The sequence below is a fragment of the Pantherophis guttatus genome, chromosome 2, assembly GCF_059756535.1.
Source record: "Pantherophis guttatus breed Tessera chromosome 2, ASM5975653v1, whole genome shotgun sequence".
NCBI classification, from domain to species: domain Eukaryota; kingdom Metazoa; phylum Chordata; class Lepidosauria; order Squamata; family Colubridae; genus Pantherophis; species Pantherophis guttatus.
Genome location: NC_142064.1, coordinates 105,083,108 through 105,101,431, shown reverse-complemented (window position 1 = coordinate 105,101,431; position 18,324 = coordinate 105,083,108). Strand labels below are relative to the sequence as shown.

General features: G+C 39.9%; 1 protein-coding gene and 1 pseudogene across 1 annotated transcript in view; both read right to left on the bottom strand.

Annotated features, from left to right (window-relative positions):
* ATP6V1A (ATPase H+ transporting V1 subunit A) overlaps window positions 1-17,533 on the bottom strand; it is a 35,989-nt gene extending 18,456 nt beyond the window's left edge. The window contains exons 1-4 of the mRNA XM_034411120.3: window positions 17,230-17,533; window positions 7,676-7,774; window positions 5,420-5,548; window positions 4,842-5,056 (exon numbers count right to left, since the gene is read on the bottom strand). Of these exons, the coding sequence (XP_034267011.1) occupies window positions 4,842-5,056; window positions 5,420-5,548; window positions 7,676-7,757 (426 nt within the window). The 5' untranslated portion in view covers window positions 7,758-7,774; window positions 17,230-17,533. The remainder of the gene's footprint in view (window positions 1-4,841; window positions 5,057-5,419; window positions 5,549-7,675; window positions 7,775-17,229) is intronic.
* Window positions 811-2,459, bottom strand: LOC148115236 (uncharacterized; annotated as a pseudogene).
* Window positions 17,534-18,324: the final 791 nt, after the last annotated feature.

The following is an 18,324-nucleotide window of genomic DNA, read 5'->3' as shown; positions in this document are numbered from 1 at the left end:
AGCCAGCCACTGTGAGAGGGTGGCCTTGGACATTATTTCCTTGGTGTTCTTAAATAACATAAGACTCCTCCTACTGTTATGAGAGGACAATATAGCTTATTCTACCAACATCCAGATTTACATCTTCCTTCTCTCCAGGACTTTCAGAACTTATGTCATCTTCTTGGCCATTCTAAGATCACTCCTTGGTCACCATATGTACTCAGCGGCTGAACTTCTTGCTCTGCGAGACTCCCCCCTCTCGCAGACCTGGCCCTCCACATTATCGAGGGCCTACCTTGATGACGGATTTTGGAATCCCAAGAAGTGGCATCTTGCAAAGAAGGGGTTGAGGGTCTTTTTATCTAATTTCTTATCTAAAATTTTAAAGATTTCTAAAAAGGGGGTAGATGGGAGCGGGGTGGGTCATGTGGATTTGGGGGGCAATCCACAGAGGGAGGGGTTAAAAGATGAATTTTTAAAGAGGAGGCCAGATCCAGCACAGAGTTATACCATAGGATGCGCGGAGGTGGGAATGGAGGGGCTTAACACTTGTATGGAAAGGGGTTGCTCCATCAAGGTCATGGTTGGGAGGGGCAGATATGGTGGGAGCAGGAGGCCACATCATGTTAAGGGGCACGCAACCGCTGTCTTCAAGCGGTAGCACGCTCCGACCCTCAAGGACAACCCCTGTCCCGAGCCCTCCAGAGATCATCAACCAACGCGACCAATGCCGTTTCCGTGCTGTACCCAGGCCTGAAGCCGGACTGGAACGGATCCAGATAGACAGCTTCATCCAGGTACTGTGGGAGCTGTCGCGCAACCACACTCTCAACAACCTTCGCCACAAAGCGAAAGTTGGAGACAGGACGGTAATTTGCCAAAACAGCCGGATCCAGAGAAGGCTTCTTGAGGAGGGGCTTCACCACCGCCTCTTTCAAGGCGGGAGGCAAGACACCATCGCTCAGAGAAGCGTTAATAATCCTCTGGAGCCAGCCTCGTGTAACCTCCCGCGTAGCCAGCACCAGCCAGGAGGGACACGGGTCCAATAAACATGTGGTTGCGTTCAATCTCCCCAGCATCCTGTCCACGTCCTCGGGAGTCACAGAATCGAACTCCTCCCAGATGACATTCTCAAGACCCGCCTCAGACACATTGCCTGAACCCACCCAGTCAGAGTCCAAGCCGTCCCGAATCTGAGCGATTTTATCGTGCAGATAACATGCAAAATCCTCAGCACGCCCTTGCAAGGGGTCTTCCCGCGCTCCCAGATGGAGAAGGGAGCGGGTCACTCTAAACAAGGCGGCTGCGCGATCATCTGCCGACGCGATAAGAGCAGAGAAATAGTTACACTTCGCCGCTTTTATCGCCACTAAGTAGGTCTTGATATAAGACCTCACTAGTGTTCGGTCAGATCCAGAACGACTAGCCCTCCAACTATTCTCTAGGCGTCTTTTCCGGCGCTTCATCCCCCTCAGCTCCTCGGAGAACCAAGGGGCTGGGCCGATTCGGCGCCGGGTCAGAGGCCGCAAAGGCATGACCCGATCTAAAGCACCAGCGGCCGCCCTATCCCAGGCAGCCACCAGGTCTTCCATCGAGTCGTGAGCCAGAGTCTCAGGAAATGGCCCAAGCTCCATTTGGAACCTATCAGGATCCATCAGGCGCCTGGGGCGGAACCACCTAGTCGGCTCCGCCTCCCTGCGGCAGGGTGTGGCGGTCAGAAGGTCAAGTCTAAGGAGAGAATGGTCTGACCATGACAGGGGTTCAATGACTATATCCCCTATATCAAGACCATTCCACCACTGACCAGAGATAAAAACCAAGTCCAGAGTGTGTCCCCCTATATGAGTAGGGCCATGAATTAACTGAGTCAGGTCCATGGCTGTCATGGAAGCCATGAACTCCCGAGCCACCTCAGACGTTTCACCGATAGACAGCAGGTTGAAATCCCCCATGACCATTAGCCTGGGGGTCTCAACCGCCACTCCGGCTATGACGCCGAGGAGCTCGGGCAGGGCCGCTGCCACGCAGCAGGGAGCCAGGTAGGCAACCAGCAGGCCCACCTGCATCCCATGGCCCCACTTCACAAGGAGAGACTCACATCCAGCAATCTGAGGTACAGTGGCCTCCCTAGGGTTAAAACCTTCCTTTACAATAACCGCCACTCCTCCACCCCTACCCTGAGCCCTCGGCTGATGAAATGTGCGGAAACCCGGTGGGCACATCTCAACGAGGGGGACTCCCCCCTCCCGGCCCAACCAGGTCTCTGTAATACCCGCCACGTCTGCTCCCCCCTCCTGAATTAACTCGCAAATGAGGGGGGCTTTATTGACCACGGACCTGGCGTTGCACAGCATCAGCCTAAGACCAGGGCTCTGAGACTCTGGACAACCCAGGGAGCGAGATGAGCATTGGGGACCGGAGCACGTCACCGCTTGAAGACAGCGGGCACGTGCCCCCACCACACGATGTGGCCCCCTGCTCCCACCATATCTGCCCCTCCCACCAATAATTCTAATGGAATCGCCCTCCTCCACACCGGCACTAACCCCCTCCACACCCCGCTCCGCACTTCCTCGGACACAATCCCGTGCCGGGCCTGGCTCACCCCCCATCAAAACACCCTCCCTCCCCCTAAAACCCCTTAAAAGATTACATAATGACAATTTTAAAAAAACCCTCAACCCCCTCTTTGCTGCGTGCCACCTCTCGGGGTTCCAAAGCCCGTCATCGAGGTAGGCCCTCGATAACGTAGAGGGCCAATCCTGCAAGAGGGGGGAGTCTCGCAGAACAAGAAGCTCAGCTGCCGAATAAATTTTGCTACAAGAGGATAAGTGGCCATGTCCAAAGGTCCAGATGGAAAAAAAAGGTCCAAAGGAGAGAAGATAAATAAATGGGAGCATCCAAAGTCCAAGATCCAAAGTCCACTGTTCCCTCACAACAGCGGGCAAGTCTCCTGCAATCGACACAGTTCAAGGGGGATACGATCCAACCACCCTCTCACGGTGATTGGTCTGATGGTCAGACCCCTCTGTTGGTGAAATGGAAGTAATGAACCAAATTACAAAGTCCACACAGCCCAAAGGGGGATTGAAGTCCACACCACCCTCTCACGGTGGCTGGTCAGATAGTAAGCCCCCTCTACTGGCAAAATGTGAATAGTGGGGTAAAAACCAAGTCGCTTCAGCCCAAGGGGCACAAGCCAAAGCCACCCTCTCACGGTGGTTTGTCTGATGGTCAGTCCCCTCTGCTGATGAGATGGAAGAAATATACCGACCCCAAAGCGTCCCAACATATTTAATAAACCCTCCAACGGTCAGGGGGGAAGAAAAGGCTCAGATGGAAATAGGCCATAAAGACAGATGTCAGTGTCCATAAACCAAATCGGGCAGTGATGTTAATACGCCAGTGGGTCAGTGAGTCGGTGGTGGTGGCAGCCGGTCCATGATTGCCATAGCATGTAGGGGGATGATGGAAAACCCCAGCCCCCGCACAATCCAATGGGGGCTCCCAATGTCTGCAAGGAGCTGACCCATCAATCGGGCAGCCCTCATACAGAACCTGGCCAATCCTGGAGCAGTGGATATTGCCTGCCACGTTGACCTCCTCTGCCCTCTCAATGGGGCTCAGGGCAGACCCTTCCTCACTGCCATTTCCTCCGCCGTCGTCAAACGGTGCCATTCCAGCGGCAGTCGATTATCGCTGCTACCGCTGCCGCTGCCTTGCAAAAAGTCCTGGCAGCGTCCCAGAACTCAGCAGGGAGCCCGGCGGCCCCCAGACACCCACCGGAACAAACCTCGGGGCTCAGGGAATGCCGCCGAGCCGCAGACATTGTAACAGCCATCGGCCGCCGCTGCCCTGACCACCGAAGACTCCAGCGCAAGGAAACGCCGCCACCGCCCAGCTGACACAAAACACCGCCCCCGGACTTCACCAGCCGCGCCGAGGACGCCAAAGATGCTGGAGACGTCGATGCCGCTATCTTCGCCCAACCACGATGTTTAAAGGGGGCAAAGCCCCCAATCGGCTGGCGAAGAACTCCCCCAACCGGGCCAGGGGTTGTAGATCTACCAAACGACCCCCAAACGGACCATCAGCAAGCACAGGCCACCCGCCTCCATCGCGATTCAGGCAGGTACCGCCATCTTGGACATGCGCATGCTGAAGATTCTTAACCGATGAGTTTTTTTTTATCCAAATTGGTTTAATTATTTTAAATTGCTTTATTTCACATTTTATATGTATGTTATTTTGACTGTTCACCGCCCTGAGTCCTTCGGGAGAAGGGCGGTATAAAAATTAAATAAATAAATAAATATTGTGTATCACAAATATATCTACTGAGATTGCTCAGTCATGAGCCACTCAGAATTGCATGCCCATTCTGTTGACTACAGACCTTCCTAAATATATTTTTCATGCATTTGAATAAGGCAGGCCACATGCTAAATTTGAAAGTCTGAAGATGAAGAGAGTTCTTTTCGTTTGGATTGACATGGAAACTCAGTCTCAGTTAAAAACTTGCAAAGGGCGAAGGATCAGTTAAAATGAACTGATAGATCCAATGTTTCCTGAATGAGTTTGGGAAATTTTCCATCTCATCTGAAGGTAATTTGTTGAAGTCATATGGGAATGTGCAAAATATTTGAATCCAAACAATGTGGATTTGAACCATCCAGAACAGTAACTTTGATGATTTTGAAAGTATTTCATACTCAAGATGCAATGTTTAACTTAGGGAAATATAAGTACAACAACTAATGGATGCTAGTATTCTGGTTTCCATTTTAGTGTGGAAAATCCTTGTTCAAATATGTGCCAAACATCTACTAAAATATTTCAAAGAATCCAAAATAACTTACCCGCAGGTTTTTTATAGGAGTGAAATCCCATTTGATATCTCTACTCAAAGCTGTCACATTTACTCCTCTGGGAATGTATATACTTTGAGTCCGGCTACTAATGTCTGTCAAAGGTCTTTGGATACCATCAAAAATGGCTCCCATGATACCTGGGCCAAGTTCCACAGAGAGAGGTTTACCAGTGCGAAGCACAGGATCTCCAACTGAAACACCAGCTAAAAAATTTGTTGAGGAAATTACTCTGGAAAACAGTGTCAAATACAACCTGTGCTGGTATAAATTTTTTTCTGATGATGAGCCAAAAGAAATATTGTTAACATTCCAAAAATTCATTATTAACCATCTAAACCAAACACTTCATACATAATTCATGTTTGCACTTACAATTTTCTAAATTCTTCAGCTAATGAATTTTAATTTTTGTTAATTGATATTATGCATAAGAATATTATTAAATGCTTATAGTTTAACTATCATTGTTAAACCAAGCCATATTTTGTCTTTCCATTATTTTATACCCTCTAAACTCATATCTTAAGCTAAAAAAAATCTAAGTTGCATATCAGCTAAAAGGATACAGGTTTCCTCATACACCTGGATAGTAGCCATGTCGCCCTCCAACCGGATAATCTCTCCTACAAGCTCACTATTGCTAACTCGTACCAGTTCATACATAGCAGCTCCTGCCATGTTGCAAGCAGTGACCACTAAGAAAAACAAAGAAAAGGATTATATAGATTGAATTATGATTCTAGCTAATAGTAGCTTTATATTTTCTTTATTATAAATCTTTGTCATTTGGCCTGAAAGAACTAAGCATTATTTTAATATATAAATGTGAGGATAGGATTCACATCTAGTGTTTCCTGAACACTAGCTCAACTAACAAATATCAGACATGAACAAATAAAATAAAATAAATAGTAATATCAGAAAAAAGATGAAGTCACTTTGAAATACAGAAACTCTTCTATCTAGCGTTCTTCTTCCTTTGGGAACAGTAATGGACAAGAAATTTCACCTCTCTGCTCAGCTTTTCAGCCGCCAGCTCAATTATTTAAAGTTCCCTAGGAGTCCTATTGAACTCTTTACAGTGCTCAGTTAAAATGCCCAATAAGCAGGTAACACAACTTTCCACAAGGTAGATCTAAATGGGCTACTAAGGGATCTACATCAATCTTCTGAACTGATAATGTTATTTATTTTGTCATTTATCATAGAAATTAGATAGAATCCTTCAGTGAAGAGAAGAACTTCTGAAACTTGGATCAGACTGGATCCTGACTGGCTTGCTGTTGTAGCCAAATCTATAGTGAAGAACTTGAATGATGCATGTTTGAGAGAGAGTATATTAAAAAATTTGAATGAAAATACATCAGTATGACCTTTAGTAACGTGCATCATTGTAGTTAAAAATTCTGGAGAAAACTAAAAAAAATACTTCCATGTTCTTTTTCTTCATTCATTCAGTATAATATAAACAAGTGATTGACAAAGATAAGCTACACCAGCCATACAACAAAAACACAACTACCTGAGATAATTAAAAGCAGGTGAAAGAAAAGAATCTAGTAACAGTAAGAAAAAAATAATGGTTTCTTAATCTGAGAAATGTATGGCTAGAGTAAATTACACTAAACAATAAAATAAATATATATCTCAGTTTACGTGACAGTCCTTTGATGTTGCTTTCTGAAACATCCTTTGTGTCAAATTTTATGTTAGTACATCACCACTATCTTCTCACTTCTAATTATTGCAATATTGATAAAAATAATTTGCTAAGCTGTTATCCTATGCATATTAATATGAACATGAGTAAACACGCATAGAACGGTATTAGTCTCTTTAGAATGATATACTCTTTATCTGAAACAATGGGTTTTTGCCATCTGTGAATCTGCATTACCAGATCATTATGCCAGAAGGTTTCAAAATTGAACTGCCTATAATTTCTATATTTTCACATAGAACAATGTAAGTTCTCAGTTCCATTCCAATAACAGTTCAAAAGGAATTACATCATCATAACAGGATTGGAAGAAAGGTTGTGTCATACTGTAGCTCAGAATCAGCAAATGAGTCTTTAATTGGAAGAAGGGAAGAAGGACTTCTGAGAAAGGTAAGGACTCCAAATGAAATACCAGTACTGAGACTAGGAAATATATTAAAGCAAAGGTCTATTAATCTGAAAAAGAATTTTATGCAAGTATAGTTTATGTATGCATAAAATAAGAATCAGGATTTTACACATGCTCTGAAGCATATAAGTAGTCCTCAATTTATGATTGGTCATTTAATATAAATGTAATCATAAAATGTTGCACCCCATCCCCCCCCAGTCACGTTACCACATTTTGGGTGCTTGACAAACTCTTCGCATTTAAAATTGTTGCCCAGTGCCTTGTAATCAGTGATTGCCAACTGATTCCAGTCATTTTTTGTCTGTCATTTGCAATCTTCTCTGCCAGCTTCATCAGAAAGTCAATGGGGAAGTTGGCAGGGAAGGCTGCAAATAGAGGCAAAGTTGGATTTGTGGCCAAGTGCACCAAGAAATTTCCCTTCCCCTCCATGCAGGGAAGGAAAATCTTCCCATGTGCTAGAGGAATGGACCGCAAATCTGGCAAAAACACTAGTGAACACCATCATTCTAGAAGGCTCAGAACAGCAAAAGGCGAACATTTAGGACAGAACAGTGCTCTATTCTGTTCATGTCCACACAGATAATAATACCAAGTATAAAAATATCTCCATCATAGTGAGAAATTCTCATAATGTTTGCTATGTAAAAGAGGAAGGCAGAGATTACTCGAAGAGAACAAAGCACCACTTACCAGGCCCTGAGACTCCATAGACATAGCCAAAGAAGTTTTCTCTATCTTCATCATGGATTTTGGGGAGTTTAGAGAAATCCATCTTAAATCTTCAATAATCTGGAAAATGAGTGCAGATAATAGGGCATGGGGGGGGGAAGAGAAAATATTTAATATTCAAATTAAATCAAATTATCTTGGTCAGTATCTAACAAAGCAGAATGAATGCCATTAATCATTACCACCATTAGACTTTCTGAGCATAACTTACTTGTGTGGTAACAAATAATGTTACTTGTAACATTCCCTTACTTGTGAAACTGTAAATTAATGAACTTGCATTCTCTTCCTATGTTCACTTAATATTCTCCTTAACATGTATGGAATATGATATGACTATCTGAGTGCATAAGTATTTATATCTGTACCTGCATCCTCTCAGATCTGTAGTCTTACAAATTACACATCTGAGTATTAAACTATATAATGTGTGAGGCAATGCATCCTAACAAAATAGATGAAAGTATAGCTATCCAATTATAGCATTGTCTACGGACAAATAAATATATCTGCTGAGGCGCTCAAAGAATTATTAGCATTTCTTTTTGAACAGCAATTACCCTTCTCAGAAATGGAGAAAGCAAATGCATATATTATTATTGCTGACAACCAGAAAAGACTGCATTGTCTGATGCAAGCCATACAAATGATGCTGCTGCTTTAACTATCTGAAAAGATTCTGCAAAACATTTCTTTTCCATTGTCTGCACAGCCCTATAAATAAGTCAGCATCTGACTATCTTCTGATGGAAAATCAGTGGCAAAAAGTACATTTTGCACTTTTGTTTGGAAACTTCTAAGAAGCAACTACTCACCTTTAAATGTACTATAGGTAGTCCTCGATTTACAACAGTTTGTTTGGTGACTGTTCAAATTTACAACAGCACTGAAAAATGTGACTTATAACTGTTTTTACAGTTATGACCTTTGCAGCATCCCCATGATCATGTGATCAAAATTCATATGCTGGGCAACTGATTCATATTTATGATGGTTGCAGTGTCCTGAGATCACGTGATCAGCTTTTGTGACCTTCTGGCAAGCAAAGTCAATGGGGAAACCAGATTCATTTAACAAATGTATAACTAATTTATTAACTGCAGTGATTCACTTAACAACTGTGGCAAGAAACACTGTAAAATGGGGCAAAACTCACTTAACAAATGTCTCACTTAACAACCAAAATTTTGGGCCCAATTATGGTCGTAAGTGGAGGACTATCTGTACAAGCAGGTGCACCAATTTCAAACGTTCAATTACTGATCAAGAAGTATGAGGGAACAGGTTCTCTCTCTCTCTCTCTCTCTCTCTCTCTCTCTCTCTCTCTCTCTCTCTCTCTCTCTCACACACACACACACACACACACACACAATCTGTCTCTATTCTCTTTAGATAATTTTATAAGAGGACATTTCTCCATTCATACAGTCAGTGGTAATATTTATTGAGAACTCCAATACATCGTTACGATCTGAGGCTCAAGAAGCCTCGGTGGCTAGAATTTCCTTTCTTTTAAGTTTAGGATAATATGTCACCCACAACCTTGTGGAAATAAGAACTTCCAACTATCAGTTATCTATATTTAGTCTGGTGTGCTAAACTGTGGTATGTGACTGGCTACTTTTAAAAATGCTTGAAAAGTTCAGTGCATTGAAAATAAAATAAAAAGAAAAGAAAATTAATTTATAACAGTGTGATGAACAATCAAGTGGTGCTACAATTTCTTCCCAATGACATTAGATCCTAATTCATTTCCAAAGAGTTAGTATTGACTTTAATATCCTGAACAGCTTGGAATGATTCTAGAGTAAGGCCTCTTTCTTTATGTATTGACCAAAATCCTTTCAGTGATGTTTTATTATTATTGAGGATTTAGTTTTAATCTATTTAATCTGCCAAGAAATATTTTTGATAATAGCTGAATTAAATCAATCATAAAGAAAACAGACCTTATCTTTTAGTGGCCTTTTCATTTCCCTTTCTTCCTGAAGGAGATTGAACAAAATCAGTAACTCAATAAATCAGCCAATTATTACTGCTACATATAAAGCCTCATTGGTTTGAACATATGAGCATCATATGAGTATGATGCAGCACTAAGTACCCTCCAGAACGGCACAGATCAAGAATATGTTCCAGAAACAGAAAAACTGCAAGCATTACAATGAAAGATTCAATTCTAAGAAGAAAATAAAACACAGTAATTAATTCTGCTTTTGTCTGTGTTATCCTTCCTACAAATTTAGAAATTTTCAATATTTTATCATACAATTCTCTAGCTGTAAATTCTACATCTCCAATACATGCATAGGAGCTGCAGAATAAATACATATGTCTTTGGCATTCTTTTAAAAATGCTACCACACTCATTTAAAATACATTTATGTATAACATGACATGTTGATTGCTCCAGGTCTATTTTAAGTAAATTAAATAAAAAATAATTTATCATACAGTGTTCCAAGAAGCATTCTAATATAAACTATTCTCCATTTAGGATTTTCCTATCTCAAGGTTGAAAGTACTACTTTGTTTAGATATTATTGTGGGATAATATTGTGATACCTAACATCATTTGATCTGATATTTTAAAAGATTGAAGCTTTTATAGTAGTGGAATTATGTTTCTCAATTATAATTCACTTCAAAATCAATCTCTTCCAAAGAATTTTATAGTAAAAATACAAGCTAGATCTTACCTTAAATAATGAAAAAAAATATCCACCAAGATTATAAAGTTATAAAAGGAGCCTCTTAAGTAATTAGAAACTGGAAATAATTTGCTTTGCCTGAAACTCTCATAAATATGTCAAAAAAAAGTTTACATACATACAGCTGAGAAATAATCACTTGACTTGATGACTCATCAATTACTCCACTAGACTGTTGCAGTTGCAAATATATTGTTAGAGGACCAACTAGCTTCAATGTTTTTAAGACTTTAGAACACTATATGTAATCCTCAACCTACAACCTTAATGGAGCCTGACCCCCCCCCCTCTGATCAGGTTTTTAAACACTGTGTGAGTTATTAAGCACAGCTTGAGGTGCTTCAGGGGTGGAGGAAGTCCCAGGAGGCCTAGCACAGGCAGAGATCCACCTTCCTCGACCCTCTCAAGACCTCTCCCAACCCCTGAAATACCCTGTACTCTGCTTCCTTCCCCTCAGGCTTCCCACAGCTCTTGGACCTGTTTCCCTCTCAATGGAACCCTGAAGGCCTTCCCCCTGCATCAGGTCCTCACAGGGCTTGGGCCCCCTGCCCACCCCAATACCCATTGCAATAACACAGTCTTAGGGAAGCAGAGTAGATCATTCCATTCCCGGGCTGTATGGTTTAGGGATACTAAGAGATAGAATGGCCTTCCTTCCTCAATATGAGATTGGGAGTTTTGGAGATCTTCAGAAGATAAGTACATGATGGATGTAAGGGGATGGGGACCCAGTGGGAGGGAAAAGCAGGCACAATGCTTGTAGGGACCCAGCAAAGCGGGATGGTAGAAGGAAATAGGTGGTGGGTCACTGTTACATCCCTGCAATTGGTTGTAAAGGTGAACCACCGGGGCATGGCAGCAGCCATAACTTTGAAACAGAGTCGTAAATACCTTTTGGGAAGTCTCTCGTATCTCTCAATGGTCACTAAGCAACCAGTCGTAGGCCTAGGACTGTCTGTACACTATAATAAGATCTACCTATCAAAAGCAGGATAAATCTATCATAAGCTCAATAAGAATTTAATAAGTGTTTTACTATACAGGCCCAGCTTTTGTTACCTTGATTTAAGTCCAAAGTGGTTTTCAAATCATAACAAAATAATTTACTGTATCTTTCTTCTTCACAGGTAAGAGCTAATAGTTGAATAAGATATTTTTTTCACTTTGAGAAGGCATCTATCTACTTCTTAGCAGTGCTTATTATATTTAGTTATGTTGTGATGGTCCAATGACATCAGTATAAAACGGTAATCCAGCTATGATAAAATTAGACCCACATTTTCACATAAGAAAATATATTTCAGACACACAACAGATATGAACATTGTAGCAAATGACACAATATAACAAGTCAGACCAAATAAGTAGCAATATTCCATGCTTTTGGACATACCTGGAATCAAGTGTTTTTTTGCATAGATTTTGAAAATTCAAAGTCAATTGTTATAAACTAGTTCAACCTACTCTCGCAGATGTTGCTATTCTGGTTTTCAACATGATAGAGCTAAAATTATGAAATTCTGTTCTATAGTTGTTACCTCTGGGAAACAACTACCGTGTTTCCCCCAAAATAAGACCCTATCTTTTTTTTTTTTGAACCCTGAAATAAGCGCTTGGCCTTATTGCCATGCACTCAAAAGCCCGATTGGGCTTATTATCAGGGGATGTCTTATTTTGGGGCAAACAGGATATGTGCTGATATTTCACTAATCATGCTGCTCTGTTCTTCAGAACTGACGTAGAACTGAAATTTGCAACAGATGTTATATGCTTACATAATGCTTGTGTTCAATGGACCAGATTGCCCACCAGGAATTATTAAATGCCATATAAATGACATTTGATAAGCTTTCCATTTAAATACTTATATTTATAAATTATAATTTTGTAATTAATATAAATCCTTGCTTTAATATAGGAAATCTGTATAATGTACTATTAAAACTGAAACAAAAGTTTAAGTTTGAGAACTGCAATATAAGCATTTTTCTCCATTTCAAGTTCTTGGGTCCTGGCTTCATTCTCTCAGAATTTTACTTACCGATAATTCTATGTGTTTAGAATACATTGACACAGTATATTTTATACTATTTCAGTATTAAAATTTACAATTGTGAAAAAAATCCAATTTTCTGACAGTCATGTGATATTCAGTAACAATAACAGAGTTGGAAGGGACTTTGGAGGTCATCTAGTCCAACCCCCTGCTCACGGAGGAGACCTATGCTAGGGATTTGAACTGCTGAACTACCGACCTTTCTGATCGGCAAGCTCAATGTCTTAGCCGAACTTTTTAAAGTTATTAGAAGATAACTGTGGATTGTTACTATTTAAAATAATTGCAGCATAATTCAAATTTAGAATCTTCTTCCAAAAATCATCTTATATTAAATGGAAAGAGAAATACTTTGAAATACCAGACATCCATTAAGATGATTAAAAAGCAGATTACCTGGCATGTTTAAAGGAGATCAATCAATTTTTATTACGGTCACAGTCACAGACTAGCATTACAAATAAAAGCATTAAAACAATACTAATAGTAAAAAATAAAAATAAAAGACAGGCAGAATAATGTATTGCTTTTGGTGGTGGTTTAACAGTGGGCAGTTAAAGTTTGCCTAATTTTACATATAGCATAACAGAATTTGGCCACATTCCGAGAAACTATTTCATGCTGATCTTATAACAGTAGTTGCCCTGTAAAAAAGATCAGTATATCTCGGAAACATTGGGTAAGATGTTATAAATTTATAATATAAATCCCTGAGCCCTTAGAGAAAATGAAGTATAGTAGGATGTGAACTGTAGTTTCAATGGCTCTTTGTCCACAGGGGCACAGTCGCAGCTCATATGGTATTCTTTTTGTACTGGCCCTCCCAAACTGCTGTGGGAAATGTGTTACAGGACACTAAGGTTAATGCCCTTCGTATTTTGGGGAGAGTTGTTTGATATAAATACCTCACTACTTTAAAAGGGGGAATTTGATTGCTCAAATAAATATTTGTGGGAAGAACAGCCCAATCTTGTTGGATTTCCAGATCTTTAATACGTTGTTTAAGTGCGCTAAGCGCACACTCATATCCCATCATCAAAAGCACTGCCTTGGAGAAACCAAGATATTGGAGTTTTTTGTGTGGTGATCCTGAACCATACTGATTCAAAATTGTCTGCTATAAGGAAAGAACTCAAAATTGTAGGGGAAAAGAGTAGTTTTAACCAATGTGCCAAAATATAAATTCATGCACCAGTTTCAATTTTGGCTAGTCTTGCCTCCTTCTTTAGTATTACATTTGGGACGCAGTGTGCTGCCTGATATATGGCTCTTATTAGGAATTTGGATTGCACCCTTTCCAGAGGAGTAAAGTCCCAGCTGAGCACCACAGAGTAATTGTACATGAGCCTTTGCTAAATATAACTTCAGTGCTCCTGGATTATATTGTGCTCCTCTGGAAAAATAAAAAAATAAATGCTACTGCTGTGTTTTGGGCATTTTGGATGACATAGTTTTGATGTGCACTGCGTTTAGTAAAGTTATTGGTTAAAGATGTTTTACTATACTAGAATTTCTTCAGAATTTTTTTTTCTAGTACAATGGATTGTTTGAATTTCATACCATGTGTATTGCAGAAATGCTAACATATAAAAATATTTACAGTTCAGTATTAGATACCTGACAGCTGTCTCTCAAGAGAACAGAAATAACCATGCTGATTTATTCATTCTTCCCACCTCTGACACAGACAAACTAGTTAAAAGAGAAAAAATGATTAACAGTGAAACATCCACGAATGATCTCTATCTGTCAGATCCTCTGACTGAGTTGTTCCATTCTACTAAATGATAAACTACCATCAAGGTCAGTTTTCCAAAGCCAAATTAAGAGAAGAGTTTATGGATTTTATAACAAAAATTTCCATAATCTAATAAGTACCGGTATCTTTGGAACTAAATTAAATAAGCGGAACATGGAAGTGAAGTTGCCATTTCTAAACCCAGCAACAGGCTCTGATCTTCAACAAAGCTACCTGTTACTCTATAGTTTCAACTTAAGCAAGTGTAAGATGTGTGGACCAACTTCCAGATTTCCCCAGCCAGCATGCTGAAGTCCACATATCTTAAAAACTAGCAAGGTTCAAAAATGCTGTTCCTTAAGAGTTCAATGGCATTTGGAATTTCCAAATATTCCACAAAAAGTAATAAAATACCCAAGTCACAGAAGGGAAACCACTGATGCTCAAAAATATTTAACGTGGACAAAACATGGATCTTTATTAACCCACAGATACTATGAAAGTACAATACAAAAACTATAAATACCATTGAAACATATAACCATCTCCGTGCACAATAAACTTGCATAAAAAGCCAGATTTATATGTCGGCATCTTAAAGAATCCAAGAATATACAGCCCATTAAAACCAATATATGGATAACATGACTCTACATTTATATAAAGTACAGTCTCCCCCAAAAAGACAACCATGTGAACACAATACTCCACATAAATAAAAACGATAAACATGAACTTCCAGTCCATTACAGAATCTCAGAAATTCTAAACAATGTTGACATACCGTCATGGTTTACTGAAAGAATATAAATGGCTGGATTCATACAGCATACTAAGCCATACAGTATTGTTTACAAAGTTCAATGGCTGGATTCACACATACACAAAACCTTAGTTGCATGGTAATTCTTCAAATCTAAGCAAATCCCTCAACAAACCAAAAGCACACTCACAAATACAAAAAAAAAAAGTATTTTGACAATGCTGGATTTGAGGAGATATCCTCTGGAATATCCCCTCAAACTAAGATAAAATAAACCTAGAATTGATTTTATTAATTTGTAAGATGATTATATTCATCTACAAGGATTGTGCAACACACATTATAACACTAGTGACTAACCAATAGTTAATACAGCCATTGTTTACTACCTTAGAGGTAATGCTGGGATTTACATAGAATATGGAATTATAAATTAATTATCTAGATTTATACATATTAATAAACCACATTTTAGCTTAAGATGTTCTATGAAGTGAGCCTCTAGACTCATGGTTTATTAAATGATTAAATCAACTCCAGTTGGTTGATACACACAGCACTGTAAAGCTAAATCTTACAATGCTGTAAGACTGTAAATCTTACAGTGTTCAATAACACTGTGCTATAATAAAACTTGGCTTAGTTTACAATTATGCAAACACTGCTCTAGACTTTCAAGTTAAGCAGGAAGGAAAAGGGGGTTGCAAAAGATGATCACATGACCCCAGGACACTACAATTATCATAAATCTATGCCAGTTGCCAAACGTCCAAATTTTGAACATATAACCATGGGGATGCTACAATAGTCATAAGTGTGAAAATGGTCATAAGACACTTTTTTCAATACTCTTGTAACTTCAAATGGCTACTAAACGAATAAAATGCTGAAAAAAATCTCACAGTATCATGATTATGAAGGAAAAAACAAAGAGGTAGAGTTAGGTTTTACTTTTGGCAGGGAATTAATTTTTCTATTATAGAAAACTAATAACCATGAATAAAATATTAATGCATAATATATTAAAATAAAGTTAAGGAAAAAATAAAAAGCATCCTATACTTGGAGCTTGGTCTTTGTCCTGTTAAAAATTTATGATATGGGAACCCAGTCAGAGAAGTTAGACACCTAAGATACAGAAAAAGAATTATTGGTCTTGCTCATACAGCATGCTTTGTCATGATGTGGCTTGATTAGTTTTAGTTCCCTCTTTCTGTTCCTGTAGTGACACTAAGAGCATGACAAAGAAAACCCATGGGGTTTGGGAAGAAGGAATACTGTTTGGAAAACTGATAACAGTATGAAAATGGGTTACCTAATACAAAGATAAACATTTTAATAAACTATCATTTCAAACCTGCTCAGTTATTCAAAAGTGACTTCGATCCTATTTGACATAGCCGGCTCCAGTCTCACAAGGATAGCATTCTGTTCATTTGATTATATCATACTCAGTAATCTGGTGAATCAACTGGAGGGAAAATTTCATGGGACTCTATTTGCAGAGACTTTGCCCTTATGGATGCATTGCTCATGTTCTCACATGGTATCCTACCCAACATGTACTCTGATTTGCCCAATTATCTCCAAATCTGAGGCTCACACTGAGGAATTTTATATTTATTTTAAAGCATGTTAATACCACACTCAAATATTTTCAACAAACCATTGTGGAAAACTTTAATTGGAATCTGAACTAAATGGTAGAAAATCTGCATGTTAAGATTATTAAGCATATTAAAACCAAAAGAGGCAAAACAGGACGCAAAGGAAACTTCAAGGACAAGAACAAAATAGGCTATCTGGTATGCCGTTCCTTCGACCATTTAATCTCCTTTTTTGTTTCTCTCTTGTTATAATGACAGATAAATCTCAGCAATTAAAAAATTATCAAGGAAAAATTTCCTGGGCAAAATATAAATAGCTAAATGCAGCTTTATTCTAAATTAAAGGCAAGAACAGCCAATGAATAAATCTTTAGACTATTAACTATCGACATATTTTTCTAATTGTAACCTTAGGAAAAAAAACACACAGAAAGCTAAAGCTTAATAGAATCAGTTGGACGTCGCTTGGGTTATTAAGAATAAAGCTGAAATACAAATAACACAACACAGAAACCAACGGAATCAATGCGAAAGGAAGGAAATATTTCCCATCTTTGACTACAAAGGCAACGACACACTGCGGAGGAACGGGCTTAAAGGTATGAATGAACCAGAACCCTTTTGTCACCAAGAGGCTCACCGAGACGGTAATTTGCTCTCCGAGGAGGGGAAAAAATCTTTTGGTCAAGCGCAGATGTCAGCTCCGCCCAGAGAGTGAATGGAAAGAAGAGGAACCTCCTGCTCCGGAAAGCTCCCCTCCCTCGACGAAATTGCCCTCCGGGGAAGAAAGCGCAACCTCCGTCAAGACACACGCCCGTTCCGCAGCGCCGGCAGCAGCTGATCGACCTGCCAACCAATCGCGGCGACCTCCCACTCCCCTCCCCTCCAGAACGACCTTCCCCGGTAAGTCCAATGCGCTTGCGCCAGAGGAAGTGACGTCACGTGTTTTCCGTTTGCGGTGGTCGGCGGTACCCGTAGGTCGCGCCCGTGTTTTGCATAATAACGAGAAAGCTGTTACGCCGGTACATCGTTGTCATCGTTCCTTGTCCTTTTAAATGAACAGCGACAGGCAGAGGACGGGGATGAAAAAGAGCGGAAAGAATTCGCGCGTGCACCCATTTTTTTAATAAAATAAACCGGAATTCCATGACTTTGTATAGCACGCTAAACTTGATTTGCAAATAATCATAGCACAAATTAAAGCAGCACGTGGCTTGAAATATCGCGTGAATGCAACTTAGTCCTACAAAGAAAACGAATGACAGTGCAGAGGTGGACAATCGTTTTATTAATCCAAATGTCACAAAAGGTACAATATGTCCAGAATTCTTTCTTGTTTTAAGAAAAATCAAAGGCGGCAAATACGTCTACAGTTTGCATGTTGTGGCTGTAATGTCTGCAATTTCAACTTATAACATGCATTGTGGTTATACATGGTGTTATTCGTTCCTTTCATTATAGTGGAGTAGTCCTTCACACAAAAGCAGTTATAATTCACACATAAGAGTGAACGGTGGCTTAGAAATCACTCCTAAATTTTAACATGCTGAACTAAACAAACCAGCTTTAACTGTCATATCAACTTTGACATAATGTGGTTTGTTAAAATGGAATATTATCTTTGGAAAAAAACTAATAGTAAGGAATATTTACTTTCAGTGAAGAATATGCAATATGTGAATTAGATCTGCTTTTAAAAAGAGAGATACAAATAGCCTAAATTCATACAATACAC